The sequence below is a fragment of the Amphiura filiformis genome, chromosome 7 (assembly GCF_039555335.1).
Source record: "Amphiura filiformis chromosome 7, Afil_fr2py, whole genome shotgun sequence".
NCBI classification, from domain to species: Eukaryota; Metazoa; Echinodermata; class Ophiuroidea; order Amphilepidida; family Amphiuridae; genus Amphiura; species Amphiura filiformis.
The window spans coordinates 23,748,892-23,765,303 of record NC_092634.1 but is presented as its reverse complement, the minus strand read 5'-3'; the positions used below and the strand labels follow the sequence as shown (position 1 = coordinate 23,765,303).

General features: G+C 36.4%; 1 protein-coding gene across 1 annotated transcript; it reads left to right on the top strand.

Moving 5' to 3' along the window:
- Positions 1-6,324: 6,324 nt before the first annotated feature.
- On the top strand, positions 6,325-14,121 carry LOC140156916 (mitochondrial pyruvate carrier 1-like). Its single transcript, XM_072179959.1, has 6 exons — positions 6,325-6,515; positions 7,698-7,701; positions 8,667-8,682; positions 9,382-9,462; positions 11,066-11,198; positions 13,610-14,121. The coding sequence occupies exons 1-6, from the start codon at positions 6,346-6,348 to the stop codon at positions 13,728-13,730; spliced, it is 525 nt and encodes a 174-aa protein (XP_072036060.1). The 5' UTR covers positions 6,325-6,345; the 3' UTR covers positions 13,731-14,121.
- The last annotated feature ends 2,291 nt before the right edge of the window (positions 14,122-16,412 follow it).

Here is a 16,412-nt window from a genome sequence, read left to right as displayed (position 1 = left end):
GTCTTGTCCCCCCCTCTCAGCTTGCCAAAAATGTCTTGCCCCCCAATTTTACCCTGTTGTGGGTAAAAAAAGGCGCCGCCACGCGCCATGAGGCCAGAAGGATTCAGGCTACACCACCATACCATTGGATTTTGACTGTTGTTTCCCTCAGTGATCATGGTGATTTGGGAGGCCGATGAATGACTATCAACTTTTCACCCTCCCGCCCTCCTGGCCGCGTGGGCTTCAGGTCTTGTCCCCCCCTCTCAGCTTGCCAAAATTGCTTGCCCCCCTTTTGGCTCGCCAAAAAATTTCTTGCCCCCCCCCCCCACTCTTACCCTCCCCAGGGCTCATAATTATTGCACAGCGCCTAAGGTTACCAGAAAATTCGGGTTACGAATAGTCATATAAAAGGTATAAAGGGTATAAAACATTTTCATAGCATTCAAAACGCCCGTTCAAAAACAGTGTTGATAACCCCATTGAATTTCCAACATAATGTTATTTAAATAGCTTTAAATGTTGACAAAATATTTGACAAAAAATGTTTGCAAAAAATATTTTATAATAACATTTTGAAAACATGATCTGGTCCATGGGGCCAAAGGCGGCAAATTTGAAACTGAAATATAGGCAAAAATATGGAACAAAAAACAATAAAATACATAAGAAAATCTACATCACAAAACCTCATAACTTTAGAACCAAGTATGCTAGACCTTTGGTGTTTTCAATATGTGATGCGATCAAGCAAAATCAGTCGGAACTCGGAAATATTACATTTTCAGTTCCCTATAGGATAGTAAAACAAGAAATGTCTTTAAAAAAGACAATGCCTCCAAGATACAAATGGGCAACTTTTGTTATTAGTTAAGGAGACACTTATAATGCTAGCTTTAAGGTAACGCTATTGGATATAGATTTTTGTCTGATTGAAATATGTGAGCCCATTCTCTCCTGATTACAAGACTGAAAATTTTATTTTAATCGGATATTCGGTTACCAAAATATGGCCTGTCAAAATGGCTTTCTTTTATTTTTGTTATGCAATGTTGTCAGGTAGGCCTTATTTTCTAATTATATATGCAAGAGTTATACAAAGTAAAATGTTCAGATCGGCTACAAAATAAGATATAAAACCCATGGATGCCTTTGGCAAATTTCCATTTGCATAATTAATTTGGGCCCTAATCAACTTTTCTAATAAGTGGCCCTGATTAATTATGCAAATTGAAATTTGCCAAAACGCAACCGTAATTTTGTAGTATAGTGTGTGTTCTACCCATGTAGGCCTACCATGCCTCAGTGCCATAGCTCTTTTAATTGTATCTGATTATCTGAAATCTTTACTTTGCATAATTCATGCATGTAATTAGAAAATCATCTGGCAACTGGAAACTGCAAAAATATAGAAAATAAAAAGAAAGTTGTTGCCAATTTTTTGATTTGGTTTCACGCGCCATTTTGACAGGCCATATCTCAAGAACCGAATGTAATCTACAGGGCATAAGCTTTAACATACTATAGTATTATTTAAATAGAAAGAAAATCTAAATTTGTGCATTCGCCAATAGGGCCACGGTCACCTAAAGCCATCTTGCAGATAATTCTGATGTATGAAATAAGACCTTCAAACTTTCAGATATGAAGAGTTCCAGATGCAGGCAGCCGTTTCTGTTTTTTAAATATAGGCCTAAGTTGTATCAAGAGTCATTTCTTGTGGATTTTTTGACTGAAAATTACAATTGTAACGTTTCAGAGTAACAGATTTTCGTATCAGATTCTTTTATGCTTGTTTATTACATTTTGTATTCAGGACTAAAATAATATTAATATTATTATATTTAGGGGGTCTTTTCATAGGCCATTACTTTTTTGTATGTGTAATTGAATAAAATATCAAAAACATTATTGTTTTGTTTTCTTTCCTTCATTTGTGCTTTGTTTTGCATCGAAAGGGCCAATATCAACACCTTGTTTGTAAGAAGTATTGTGTGGGGAAAGATGATTCTTGCATTTTATTTTTATTTTTATCTTAACAAACAAAAAGCAAATTTCTCAGTCATAGTCTTGAAACGGTCATGGGTATGCATACAAAAATATTGCAACAGTACTCAGTAGAATGTAAAAACTGACATACATACCACCAACATGACCAACCACGCATGGGAAGCAAATACTTTAAAACGAATTATTCCGAATTATATCAACGCAATAAAATTGCAATACTTTAGTACATGATTTGAACAGCAATGAAGCCGGCCATAGGCGCGGCTATAGGCGCGGCTAGGCGCATCATAGTTGAACACGGCACAGCACATACATCTCGTATGCAGAGAAATCAAATAGCTAGCCGGTCTTTTCAATCCCATCATTTCAACCTATTACAGTCAGTCGTGAGCACGCTCAAACGCTGCTCTGTGTGAAAGTAAATATGCATAACAACCAGTGCGCGTAATGCTCCGTGGCCAATTGTGCATACTAATTAGCTCATGACATTCCCCTGTTTGAAGAGCTCTCATTTCTTTGTTTTAACACGAAAAATTACGAAACTTTCAAATTATTATGCCAACCTAATGAACTTGCACGTTGCGAAAAAAGAAGTAGATCCAAGTTTATTTGGATGAATAAATAGCGTTTGTTTTGAACTAGCACATTTCAGTACAAATGTCGGAAAAAACACAGTATTAAATTCCATTTTTCTGCGGTAATTGAAATAACACATTCGTATAATTCAAAAATCTGACCGATACAAAGGTTTTGAATACAAATACCTCGAAAAATCCGTACGAATTGGCGTAAATCGACCAGGAGGTAGACACTTTTTTGGGAAGGTCAAATGAGGTTCGAGAACAATCAGCCCATGACATTCCCCTGTTTGAAGAGCTCTAATTTCTTTATTTTAACACGAAAAATTATCACTCTCTCAAATTAGCATTCCAAACTAGTGAATTTGCATGTCACAAAAAAAAAAGGAAATCAAAGATTATTTAGATGAAAAATAAACGTGTGTTTTGAACTGAGCAATTTCAGTAAAAAGTTGGGAAAAAAAGCATCATACTTAAACTTAATTTTGTATTTGTAATTTAAATAACACAATCGTAAAAATCACAAATATGAAAGATAAAACGGTTTTGTACACAAATGCCACGAAAATGTTGTACAAATTGACGTAAATCACCCGGGAGGTAGACAGTTACCGGCGAAGATGAAATGAGCTTTGAAAATATTAAGGTTTTTAAAAAACTTTTTGTTTACTTATTTATGCTGTGGCGAACTTAATACGCGTATCACACTGTACACCACTTGCATAGCGCGAGCGTCACGCAAAGTTAACCGCGCGCCGGCGCTGTATTTGTGTTAGGGCGCGTACAACCCGAATGTTGATTGATAGGTGACGCAAAAAATACCACGAGAAAGGCCTGCATTTCGGTAAAATCGCATTTTTCCATCATTTTTGAAGAACAATTTAGACACTTAATCTAAATAACACATACCTGTAAATATACCAAACGAAGCGGAATTATGTGAACTACGTGAAAATGAAGTCAAAAAGTTCATGATTAGGTAAATCGGAGGGAGGTAGACGAATGTCGCCTAAGGTTTTCAATTTGGAAAAATTGAACAAAAAGTTAGTGTCATTTAAATGATCAAAAACAACAAAAATAAAGCAAACTTGGTCTCGTTTTTTGTCACAGAATTAAATGTACATGCCTTCTTAGCAATTTGGAAGCAATTTTGAAATGTTTTTCAGAAAACATATGACAGTATATACCCTATCTTTCAGGTCAGCCAGTGCTGAGCGTGTTTTTGTCTAAATTATTGTACACGGATTGCGAGCGAGAAACCATGAGATTCTTCGAGATCCTCATTTCACAACTAGCCGATTCAGCTCATTAGCGACCGTGCTCACGACTGACTGATTATTATGATGTAGACACGCATGCACGATGATTGCGGCCTAGTCGAGCCTAGCATGCATGCCAGTCGGCCTGCTGACTCACCGCGTATTAAATGACACAAAAATACCTCAAATTTTGCACAAAACAATCCATGATGTCAAATTATCACATCCAAAGTGTCGCCATGAACGTCAGCTTCAACTTCTCCAGCCAAAGTTTTTGCATTGATAATCAGGTTTCATGTAATCATGAAATTAAACCTTGTTTAATGTGTTTTCCCATTGCCACACACAGCATAACGGTTGTCCGACTTTATTTCTACGATATTGCTGATGTGCTCTATCTTTATTCCATGATGAGGCTACAACCCATAATTAAATACCGAATTAAAAATACTAGTTTGCGTCTGACGTCATGACAAAGGCGCGCCGTGATTGGTTGCTGACCTGCGCAGTATGGCATTTTTGGTCTGGTTGACAGGACGGCATACGCAAGCTAGTCTTTTTAATTCGGTCTTCAATTATACAACATATGAGTTTGAAAAAATTCTAATGCATAATTCATGAGCTTGATAGACTCGCACCATTGGCGCCACGTGCTAGGTGTTTCTAGAATCCCTATAGAATAAGATTAATTTTAATGCTAATTTATTGCACATGCTGAGGAAGCGTGATTACCTTGTTGAACATTCGGAAATGGCGATAGGCGAATTTATGTATGGCGCAAAGTGGTGGGGGATATATATTGGGCTTTCGATATTGGGCGGAAATTAGAGTACTTGTCAGAATATAAATTTGTACAATCGGCCTATATGCCGCGCAATGTGCGGCATTTTAGGTGTAAATTTCAAATCATACTACCTCCTGGCGGAGGCAGAAAAAAGCATTTACAAAGCTGCATCTGCATGTTGTAGAAAACCGCATTAACGGGTGGGGTATGAACGTTTGGACAGTATTTATTGTGGGACATAATTTAGAGCACATCAGACATATCGAATTGCATTCTGAATACGAAGAATGCCCTTCTGATATCAAATAATTTTGAATTTTGAAATTCGCAATGTAATACACATTTTATGGCAAATGATTAAAAATTGATATTTTTGGTATTTAACAGTACTCGAAGTAAATCTTATAAATCTGATGAATTATAGGGCCTACGTAAAGTGTATGTAGGTGGGATGAAAAGCCGATGATCAATTGAAAATTTTGACCTTTCGTATTGAAGATATGGATTTTTTCCCAAGGTCTTTTGGGGAAAAAATCCATATCTTCAATATGAAAGGTCAAAATGTTCAATTGATCGTCGGCTTTTCCTCCCAGCTACATACACTTTAAGAATATGTCATTAGATTTATCAAATTTACTTCGAGGACTGTTTACTTATATATCAAAAATGAGAAAAAATATCAATTTTAATAATTTGTCATAAAATTTGTATTAGGATATCGTGAATTTCAAAAAATGAAAATTATTTGATATCAGAAAGACATTCTTCGTATTCAGAATGCAATTTGATAAGAGCTTTGATATGTCTGATGTGTTCTCATGTCCAATAAAAAAAAGCTGTCGAAACGCTCAAAACGCTCATTCCAGATCCCTTAAAATTGAACAACCAAGTTCCACATCATGCAGTTATTGTTGCCTACAACTCAGTATGCACACAACTCAGGGACACTCACAATAGGCAATTGACCCAGAGAAGATAGCGCTGTGTTGTAGATATAGCTAGGAGATGAACTAGTTAGCGTCATATATCAAAAAGTATAAAAGCTATGATTTTAGTACTTGCTCCATGTTTCAATTGCTTATTCTTTTCAAAATATCTGAATTTTCAACCCGGTACAAGCTTTAATAACGGGGGACCATACATTTGTATGAGAAAGAAATCCTACCATCTATATCCAAACTCCCGTGTTATTCCAATGCATATTTTGCTTCACCGGGCCGCCCTGACTTGGTCGCATTTGGAAGAGTCACGAAACCGTAATAGGTACAAATTTAGTACTTTCTGTCAATCAAGTATGGTTTATTCTCTACATGTCAATCTTTAAATCATTAGCATACTATAGTCCTTATAATAACCATGCTTAAAGCCTGGAGGGGCACTCCCATAGGCGCCTATATTGACATAGGCCTACGTCATATGCCCATGAAAGCTCATGAAATGACCACGTTATTTTTGGGCAAATCCTACCGTTCCTCAGTGACCCCGTTTTTTTCAGTAGCCTATACAGTATACACCGATGATTGTAATAGTTACATACACTTTAAGAATATGTCATTAGATTTATAAAATTTACTTCGAGGACTGTTATATATCAAAAATGTGAAAAATTTGGGTGGAAAATGTGTATCTGCTTTTGTTGTTTATTCGTTTTTTCAATTACTTATTTCATGGGCGGTAACGGTACCCAAGTATCGTGTATCACTGCTCGCCCAACCCTAGTAAGTCAACAACAACAATGGCGACTTTGCTGAGAATTTCGAGAGCTTCTTACGTGAAATTATACGCAAATAATAGTAATATACAAACGATTAGGCTTAATCTACAACGACGAGCTTATGCCGATGCTGCTGCTGCAGCGAAACAAGAAGCTCCAAAGAAACAAACATGGCTACAATATTTCTGCAGGTATGATTTATGACGAGTAAAAACCAACCGTAGTAGCAGAATTCGGCAGCCGGGCCGACCTTGTACACTCTGGTATTAATTGATACAGTCAGTCAGTGGCAGTGCTCAAATAGTCAAATTCCCAGATTAGGCAAGATTAAAGCCTGTATAATTTATCCACACAGTTACATCATTACATGATGAGATAGGCTGCATATCATGATATGATGAAGGGGCTGTGCAATAATTATGAGCCCCCCTGCTCTGGCTGCTGTCCGGGGGGTAAAATTTTCAACAGTCCACATGCCTCGTCAAACATCGCTTGCCCCCCGCCCCCTCTCTGCCCGCCAAAAATCACTTGCCCCCCTCTCGGCTTGCCAAAAATTCTTTGCCCCCCTCTTGCGCTGCGCATGTCAAAATTTTGGGATCCCAATTTACAAACCTTCAAATTGTGATTGTTTTTGCCCGCACTCTCTCATTTTTTAACCGATTTCCATAAAAAAAGGTGTCAAAATGCTCAGGAGGATGAACCACTTCAAATGAGATGTAGGTAAAATGTTTGAAACATTTCACTTTTTTACTATGTAACACAAAGGTACCAGGGTACTCCAGGTTGTGACAGTACTGACACAGGACCATAAAATGTTTTCATAACATTCAAAAACATTTTTTGATAACCTACTGCAAATATTTTAACATATTATTTAAAAGTGTTCAATTGACAAAATATATGGCAAAAAATGTTTGCAAAAAAAGTTTACAATAACATTTCGAAAACATTTAAAAAATATTGTTGTACCATTGTTTTCATAATGTTTTTACCTTAACCTAAACCCAAAATATAACTTGTTTAAAATGTTTTTAAAACATGTTTTTAAAACATTTTTGTGTTTGCTTGGTAAAGAGTGCACAAATTAGTAATTAGACCTAGATATGTTGCTTATTTTTTTAAATTTGATTCTCTAAAACAACTTCTTTTTGGGAATTTGGCCTATTTTTCCAGACCTGGCAAATCTGTTGTACCATTGTTTTCATAATGTTTTTACCTTCCTAAACCCAAAATATAATCTTCTTGTTTGTTAGAAGCTTAAAATGCCAAATAATAGTATTGAAGACTTTTACTAACATTTTATGTTTTTTTTCTCTCTTCTCTTCTCACATGTACACAACTGTGGTGTTAATGGTCTCTACAATTACAACAAGTACAGTACAGTAAGTATATACTTTAAAGCTAAGTTCTGAAAAACAAATTGTTGGGATTTTGTTTTAAAAGTTATGTAAAAAATGTTCTGAGATACGTACTTACATGTATAGGCCTGCACAGATCAGATGATATGGTTGAAAACTTGAAATTCTAGACACAAATTGGTTGAAAGAACTTTTTAGCATTCTAAAGTTAAAGCTATAGATGTACACATTTTGAAAGTTTTGACCCCACTGTGACCTTCCCCCCCTTATGGGAACCACAGGTGGAATAGAAATAAATGAAACAAATTGATCAAAATTCAAATGTTTATCATTTCAGGTTTAAGGATGCCAAAAAACATTCATTCCACCAATGTAGCAGCTAAGAAAATCCCAAACCCTTAGCACCTTGTACTATATGTCCAACCTGGCATATGCTGTATGGCATCACTTAGCAAGTGCCAACCTGGCTCAAAGTGGCATAGGCTACATATATTTTTCTAGTGTTTAACATAACTTAACAACAGCTCTTAATATAGCGCAATACCAAAAATGTGAACATTGCACTTTACATACAAATACACAAATTTTGCACTGGAATCAGCCAAATTCATGTTTATAGGACAACAGACAAATGTTGAATTATTATGAAAGCACAAATGTAATTACAATATTAAATCTTATAAATAGTTAAGTACTTGGACTTGCTTTCATTTTACCTCATTGTTTTGGCTTAAAATTGACAGATAAACCTTCTTGGCAGTTACTATTCATATTATTTCATTTCTTTTGGTAAAGAATAACAAATGATTTTTTTTTTTTTTTTTATGGCATATTATGGCTTTAAATCGTACTAAACACAATCATTATTTGAAGAAAAAAAATGAATAAAAGATATGCCAAAGGCCATAAATTATGCCATAATACTGGTACATAATATTAATTCTTATGGCTAATCTAATCATGTCTTTTTTATTTTCTTCACAGCATTTCTGGGGACCATGTAAGTATCTTTGAATTGATTTGAATTGTTTATTTATGTGTTTTTAAATTGTGTCACAAATTACAAATGTTTAAAAGTATACATGTACACTGTCACTATAAAAAAAGTTTGAAGAAGGAAGTTGAAATGCTGGCAAGGAAGTTGTAAAACATAACAACTGTAAAACATAACAAAAAGCTGAAACAATGGACCACTTGTTTAAAAAAAATGGTTTATAAAATAGTATGTTCATGCACACTGTTGATATAAAAGTTTGAAGGAGGAAACTCTGGTGGACCAAACACCCGTAGAATCATGTAGCTAATCAGAAAAGCTGTTTCATTTAGTGCCTATTTTGTTATTAAACTACAAAAAAAAAAGACTTGTGTATCAAATTAAGTTTGCACTGCGATGAATGTTGAACTTGGTGCTTGTCCAGTGTATTTACCCAAACAAGGTTGTGCAGTTTGCATTAGGCATATCAACATTTTTAGGTGCATGAATTGAATGATTTTCTTTAGCAATAAGTAACATGCGGTTTTTAACATATATGAGACACACAAAAAAGTCGATAAGAGCATGCTGGAAAATCCAAGTCATGAGTATTGACTTTCTCAAGTCAAATTGTGTTTTATCAGTCATTGCAAGATGTAAATGAGAATTATCTTTTACTAGTATCATTATCATCATTATGTGAATATTTAACGTTATTTGTTATAGTTGCTAATTGGGGTATACCTTTAGCTGCAATGGCAGATATGAAGAGGAGTCCTGAGATTATAAGCCCTAGAATGACTGCAGGTAAGACAAATGCATTGATTTATAAATGGGGTACAGATATCGCCCTAACAAGCTAATTCCCTGTGCTTTGTAAATGAGGTATAGATACTACAGAACTGGGAAAGTTCCTGTGCTTTGTATGAACTACAGGGCCTAGATTTCGTGCCAGTTGGCGAGAAAAACCATCCGAGTCGCTTCACTCACTGTATGATTCAATGAAAGAAATTGATTCTCGCAACAAATGTTACGAGAATCATTACGAGAATCGATTCAGTGATTCTCGTCGAATCTGAGGCCCTGAAGTATGAATTCTCTCATGTTCATGATTGTCGATCATTACACTGCCCATGTCCACACCAGTGTCGTAACAAATCACGCACAGCGTTGCATGCCTTAACGTTAATGCAATATTAAGACTGCACTTTTAAAATATACTGTAATATGTGCAGAGGGGGTCTCGTATTAATGGAACGATTGGCCCTTGTTAACAGATGATGCTGGACTTTGTCAGTTGGTTCACTGTTTGTTTTTTGTTAGTCTATGGACCAATATTGAAACAACTAGAACAATTCTCACACAGCTAGTTTTTATGTGATAGATTAGGGCCGCTGTGAATTGGCTTTAACAAATTTTGATTCAGGATGTCTGAATAGAGTCGGTCGGAAAAGGTAGAATCCAGTGGCGTAACCAAGAAGCACATGCTTCAATAACAGTTTGTATTTCAACCCCCTGGTAACATATTTTGCCACAGCTGCCACCGCAATTTCAAAAGTCTAGTTACCCCAAATATTTGTTATTCTTGCACTCAAAATATTTTTGGTTAAGAGGTATGAGAAGGACACAGTCTGGTTGACTGGAAACACATCAGTATTTTTGTCCAGCCTAATGACAGGTTGTAAGTGGAGTTGTTACACCCAATGAGAGAAAGTAATATAGCGTACCCACCTTAGATTATTAATACACAGATTGGAATTTTTCATGCCTGTGCCCTCTAAGCGTACTCGAATTCAGCTGGTACAGCGTACAGACCTGGCGACATTGTTTATCTTACGCGAGAAGTTTTTTTTGTGTACGCTCGCGCTGTTTGCGCTATTTTGAGTTTGCTCACGCGGTACCTGACTTAGCGTCGATCCCCTGAGGCAACATGCCATATTTCCGCGGTATGGTACCCACCAATCGGGTCATGAAGAAGCACCACATTCAAACAATCATACAATGAAGATATCATGGACGAAAGAGGTAAAGGCAATTTCCAAACTGTCAAAGTGAAAATCTCCGCATCACCCGCTAATGAGGGCCGTTTGTTCCATGAAATGTGACAGGCAAAACTGCTATTCATGTACCGCATAGTTTTACTGTATTTTGTGTAAACACGAAGACACACGAAGCTCTATCGCATATATACGCGAAGCCACGCAATGCTTGTTAGACACAGCATGATGGAACAATCCGTCCTCATGAATATGTGAGAATTAACAGCATACAAAACACAGGAACTTTGACTGGTTGCGAATGGTCTGTAGTAGTCTGTGGTTAAAATATAAAGACTGCACAAAAAGTAACGCAGCTGTGCATACTTTACTATACTAGAATAAGTATTTGATTTCAATTGTCTTATTTGCAGCCTTGTGCGTCTATTCAGCACTCTTCATGCGTTTTGCATATCTAGTACAACCACGGAATTGGCTTCTCTTTGCTTGCCATTTTACAAATGAGTGTTCACAACTTACACAGTTTGGCAGATGGGCACATTACAAGTGAGTATCCACAGTTAGGCTTCATATATGAAGAGCTTGTTCCACAGCCACATGTTTCTCATTTACTTGTGTGATACAATCACAATTACTTTGACAAGTTTGACATTAGCAACAATGAGTTGTACCATCAACAAGCCATTATTTACCACAACATTGCTGCTTAACAATATGCAGACTATTGTTCTTATTTGGGAACCAAAGGCCTCACACAGTATTCTTACTGTGCACAAGGCTCCCGCTAGCCTTCAAAAACTCTGCGTCCGATGGGACGCACAACTGTAAAACCTGGTCGGGAAATGTGCGTCCCACAAAATTTTTGTGTGTCCGTACATGTATGTTAATGTGTTGGGCAACAGGGAATACAATATTACAAAGCCCCCGATTGCCGGTATTGCATCGCAGTTTGATGCAAATATTTGACTATTTCCTTTCAGATTCCTGATGAGATTTTAAAGATTTATGTTTAATATTATTGTCAATAACAAATTACGTGAATGCAAACTTGCTGACAATGTACGATAGTTTAGAAAGCTGTATTTTTGCTCTCGTGTTTTTGCAAAAGCTTATCACGTCTCGTGTGCTGCTGTAAGATTTTTCATTCATTGCCTGCTTGACTGGTGACCTGGAAGTGTTGCAAAATGGGAGTGGTTAAATGTGAAAGGTCAATAACTCGTTTACTGATTGGTCCATTGGTTATGAATATTAATTAAGCTTTATTAGGAGAATTAGGAGTGATCATTCAACGTAATTTTCACGATTTTTATGATGATGAAGTTGGTAAGCTTATAATCACTCATTTTTGGGCTGAATCAACTTGCGTCGGACTGGACGCAACGGGTTGATGAAATTTGTTGAACATTGCGTCCAGCAATACAAAAATGCGTCTGGACGCAAGAATTCACGTCCAGCGGGAGCCTTGACTGTGCATGCATCCATCTACTGTTTGCTTTGTAATGGTGCATCCAACTGAAATTACTTTACCTATAGCATCACAACCCATTGCAATATCGCGCAGGTAAATCAGAAACATGTGTTTGTGGACTTAACATGGTTTGGAACCAAGCTCTTCATATATTGTAAAAGATCTGTAAATATTAAGTTGGTCAAGATTGTCCAAAAAATATAAATAGCAAAAGGTCTTGTTTACAAATCCAGGAATTGATGACTAAAACGATGTTAAAAAACATCATATCTCAATGAGATTTTCATGCTATATGGTAGCACTTTCTCAGATTGAATGACCAATTCTTGCACTCCTCATTGTTTGTTTAATTTTGGAACTTGATGTTGGTGGCGCTGTTTTGGAGTTGAAGGGCTGGTCATATATTTGCAGTAGAAAATGACTCACTCCTCTTGAAGAGTGTGTTGGCCTACTTTTTCAAATCGGAAAAAATGGGATTAATTTGAGAAAATGCTTCAATGTAGTGCAAAATTGTCATTGAGATATGTGTTAACATTGTTTTACTAAAGAAATCCTGGATTTGAATACAAGAACTTTTGTGACATATGTAAAATATATCTTACGCTGCCAGTGCTGAAGCTTAGATAATGATAATTGAAGATTGAAAATTATTTTAAAAGTCTTCACAGGCAAAATTTTAAGTTAAACAAGAGTTTTTAAACTCTTTGTTTAAAAACCTTTGTCAAATACTATTCAACAACTCTTCCTATATCTTTGTACAGGAGCCAACCGTTGTTAATCCGTGATGAATCCACAGTTCAGTAGCGTATACGCGAACGCAAGGTTACGCGTACGTACGCGTTACGCATGAGCGCGTAAAATTTGTCATGCCTGGAACATATGCATAAACATGAACGCTCTTATGTTGGCGGTAGCAGCTAAGTATTACCGCTTTATTCTTTAGTTTTATTGCTGATATCAACAGAGAAATACCGCGATCTTTTTCTAAGGTTGAGTGGCAATGACAAACGAACATTCCGAATGAAAGAATCATGTGAATTAGACATCTTTAGCTTGTTTCGTTGTTGAAAGGATTCAATCATGTTTCACCGTTGTTCATCACATTAACAACTTCGCGTCAGCAGCGTCTGCGTGGTTTACTTAAAGCTCGGGCAGCTAAAGCTGCCCTCGCTGAAATAAACCACTCAGACGACGCAGACGCATCGTTGTTAATCTGCGATGAACAGCGGTGAAACATGATTGAATCCCTAAATAAAATCTTCAATTGCAAGCCTGATATAACATGTCATTTTCTATATTACACTTCAGTACCTTTCATATGATGTAGCTCCACAAGTCAAAGGTCACAAAGGTTATTAAACCATTCTTCTTTTTTTCCTGAAGTTTGTTGAATAAAAGACCTTAACTTGACCATTAACTTTTTTTTAGCTTGTAGCAGAAAAGTAAACCAATCAGAGAAATAACTTCTGTTCTTTCTATTTGTTTTCAGTTACTCAAGCAAAAAGGCTACTATAGAAGAATTACCTGCACAAAAACCTGCGGCACCTGTTAAACCTGTTACACCTGTCAAACCTGTTACACCTTTCACCCCTGCGACACCTAAGGAATAGCAAGAACTTTGAGAATGCAATATCATTATAGTTCTTATTTTTTATATGGGTATATATAAAATATATATATATAAAAGTATAAAAATATATATTTTTAACCATTAGTGAACATGAATTAAACAGTCTTGCAGAGTTGTAGCTGGCAGAGTTTTGAGTGCTGGGTGGCAAGTTATAGAAACTTCATAGTTTTACATGAAAAATCAGTGGCTTTTTTCGACGGGAATAAGCAAACTATGATGCAATTTTTTCAGTTTCATTGCTCGACGGCGAAACTGAAAAAATTGCATCATAGTTCATAGTTTTAAACAAGATTTTACCAATACTTGACATTAATCTTTAGTGGTGGGCTCCAGAAGTAAGTGGTGCTCCGCTACAACCCTGCAATCTTTTTTGTTGGCTGTTTTACGGGTATACAAATATTCCTTGCAGAAGTAGATAAGAGGTATGGGTCAAAGATTTGATTGTTTACCATCAAGCTAACAGAATTTATGTTCATTAATGGATAAAATTGTTACGCCTGTTTTTTTTACAAAAGGCAGGAAAATATTTCGGTCTGTAGCTATTACTGTCTGTGTTAAAATATTATCAACTTTGGGAATCTCATCTCAAGAGTAACTCCATGTTGCATTTCGCAGTGGCAGATTCCAATCAATGCATTTACGTCGTTGTCTCACTTGCGCACAAATAAATCACCCTTCTTCGTGTGTGTATACACCCCAAGGGATTAGGCTTATCGCCCACTATTCAAATCTGCCACTGCAAAATCCAGCATGGTGTTACTCTCAACTTCAGACAAGATAGACTATAGCATATGGCAGTAGATATTTTCCTGCTTTTAACCAATCAGTGAGTAATTGGTTGGATGAGTAAGATTTGAGAATATCATGACGAGTTCTAATAATAGCTGTCATGTGCAATGCAGGATATTTTATTTTGATATAGTCATGAAGAGCAGCTATACAAATTGTATCAAAATGATTGGTACCCATCAGTTATTAGTATTAATTGACTTGGTTAACATTTCCAGAATTTTAACATTGGAGCTATACATATATGTGACACGATCTGGTCCATGGGGGCCAAAGGCGGCAAATTTGAAATCAATATAAAGGCAAAAATATTGAGCAAAATACAATAAAATACATAAGAAAATAGAAAAATTTCAGAACTTATGAACCAAGTATGCTAGACCTTTGGTGTTTTCAGTACGGTATAGCTGCTTAATGTTTGTATAAAGTAGTAACCATAGTAACGCAGATTGTGTCACATATGAAATGACCGATAATGAAAAGTCGATAATAACTAGAAATTCTTGTTTCAATTCCACTTGAGAGGGACCAATGCTACATTTTGTAGTGTCAACCTTTTTGGCAATAAGCAGTGGAATTTGATATAGAGTTGGGGACCAATCATTTTGATACAGGTTGCAGTCCAAGCACTTTTAATCAGGGATTAATTCAGGTGGGGGGGGGACTGAGGGCTAGGCTCCTTTAAAACCAAAAATGAGAACATAGAAAAAATGTTCAGATCTGTTGAAAATTGGTGATTGTGAGTCCCTTGTATGCACAATTTTCTGACTCCCAGGAGGAGACCCCTGGGACCTTCTAGAATTGTCAACTTGGAACAAATATGGGTCAACAAGTTAAAGCGAACAATTAATTTTTTTGAGTGCCCTTCCCCTTTTCAAAAACCTGAATTCGTTCCTGCTGTAATTGATAAATTTAGAATATTGGTGTAGAGTACAAAGGAAGGAAGGGGGTAGTGCTTTTGCCATTAGCGGAGGGCAAGTTATATCTTCATTGAATTTAAGGTGAGAGTGAGACTAATGCTGGTTTCATACTTTCTGACGCTTGCCGCTGAGTGGTGTTTGCAAGGGGAACGGCACACCACTGGTTACCGCTAGCGTTTCTGTTGCGACTGCGCAGTGAAGTAAAATCATCTTCAAAGCGGCAAGCTGTATGAAACCAGCATAAGTAAATTAGATTAGCTTTATATGTATATTGTATGTAAATCATGTGTTGCAATACAAACCCATTCCAATGCATTTGTCTTTTTAAGGGGTACTACACCCCTGTGGTAAATTTTGCATTTTTTCAAAAATAATAACACACTGGTAACAAAAGTTATGTATATTATTGGGGCAAGGAATCCAATTACTACACTGAAATTTCAGTGACTAAAGACAAGCGGTTCAGTTTATATGATAGAAAATGAGGTACATTCTAGCGGTACCTCTTTTCTTATCATAAATAACGAAACGCTTGTCTTGGGTCACTGAAATTCCAGTGTAGTAATTGGATTCCTTGCCCCTATAATATACGTAACTTTTGTTACCACTTTGTTATTAGTTTTTGAAAAAAAAAAAAAAATAGACACAAATTTATCGAGGGGTGTAGTACCCCCTTAAGTATCAAGTATTCAATTTTATACCCTGAAGCATTTTTTAAGGGAAAAACAGGTGGCGGGTGGAGAAATTCAGTGAACCTTGCTGAGATTCTCCTAAATTGATTTGTACAATTGCTGTTGCTTGTAAGATGAAATGAAATTCTACCCTGGTTTGAGCTCAGGTTATGTAACTTATAGTGCCATTCAGTGATACCAACTGCAAATATATTTGTGCCATATATAGATTAATTAACAGCCCCCCCCCCATTAATAATGGTTTTCTCAAACAACTGGCCT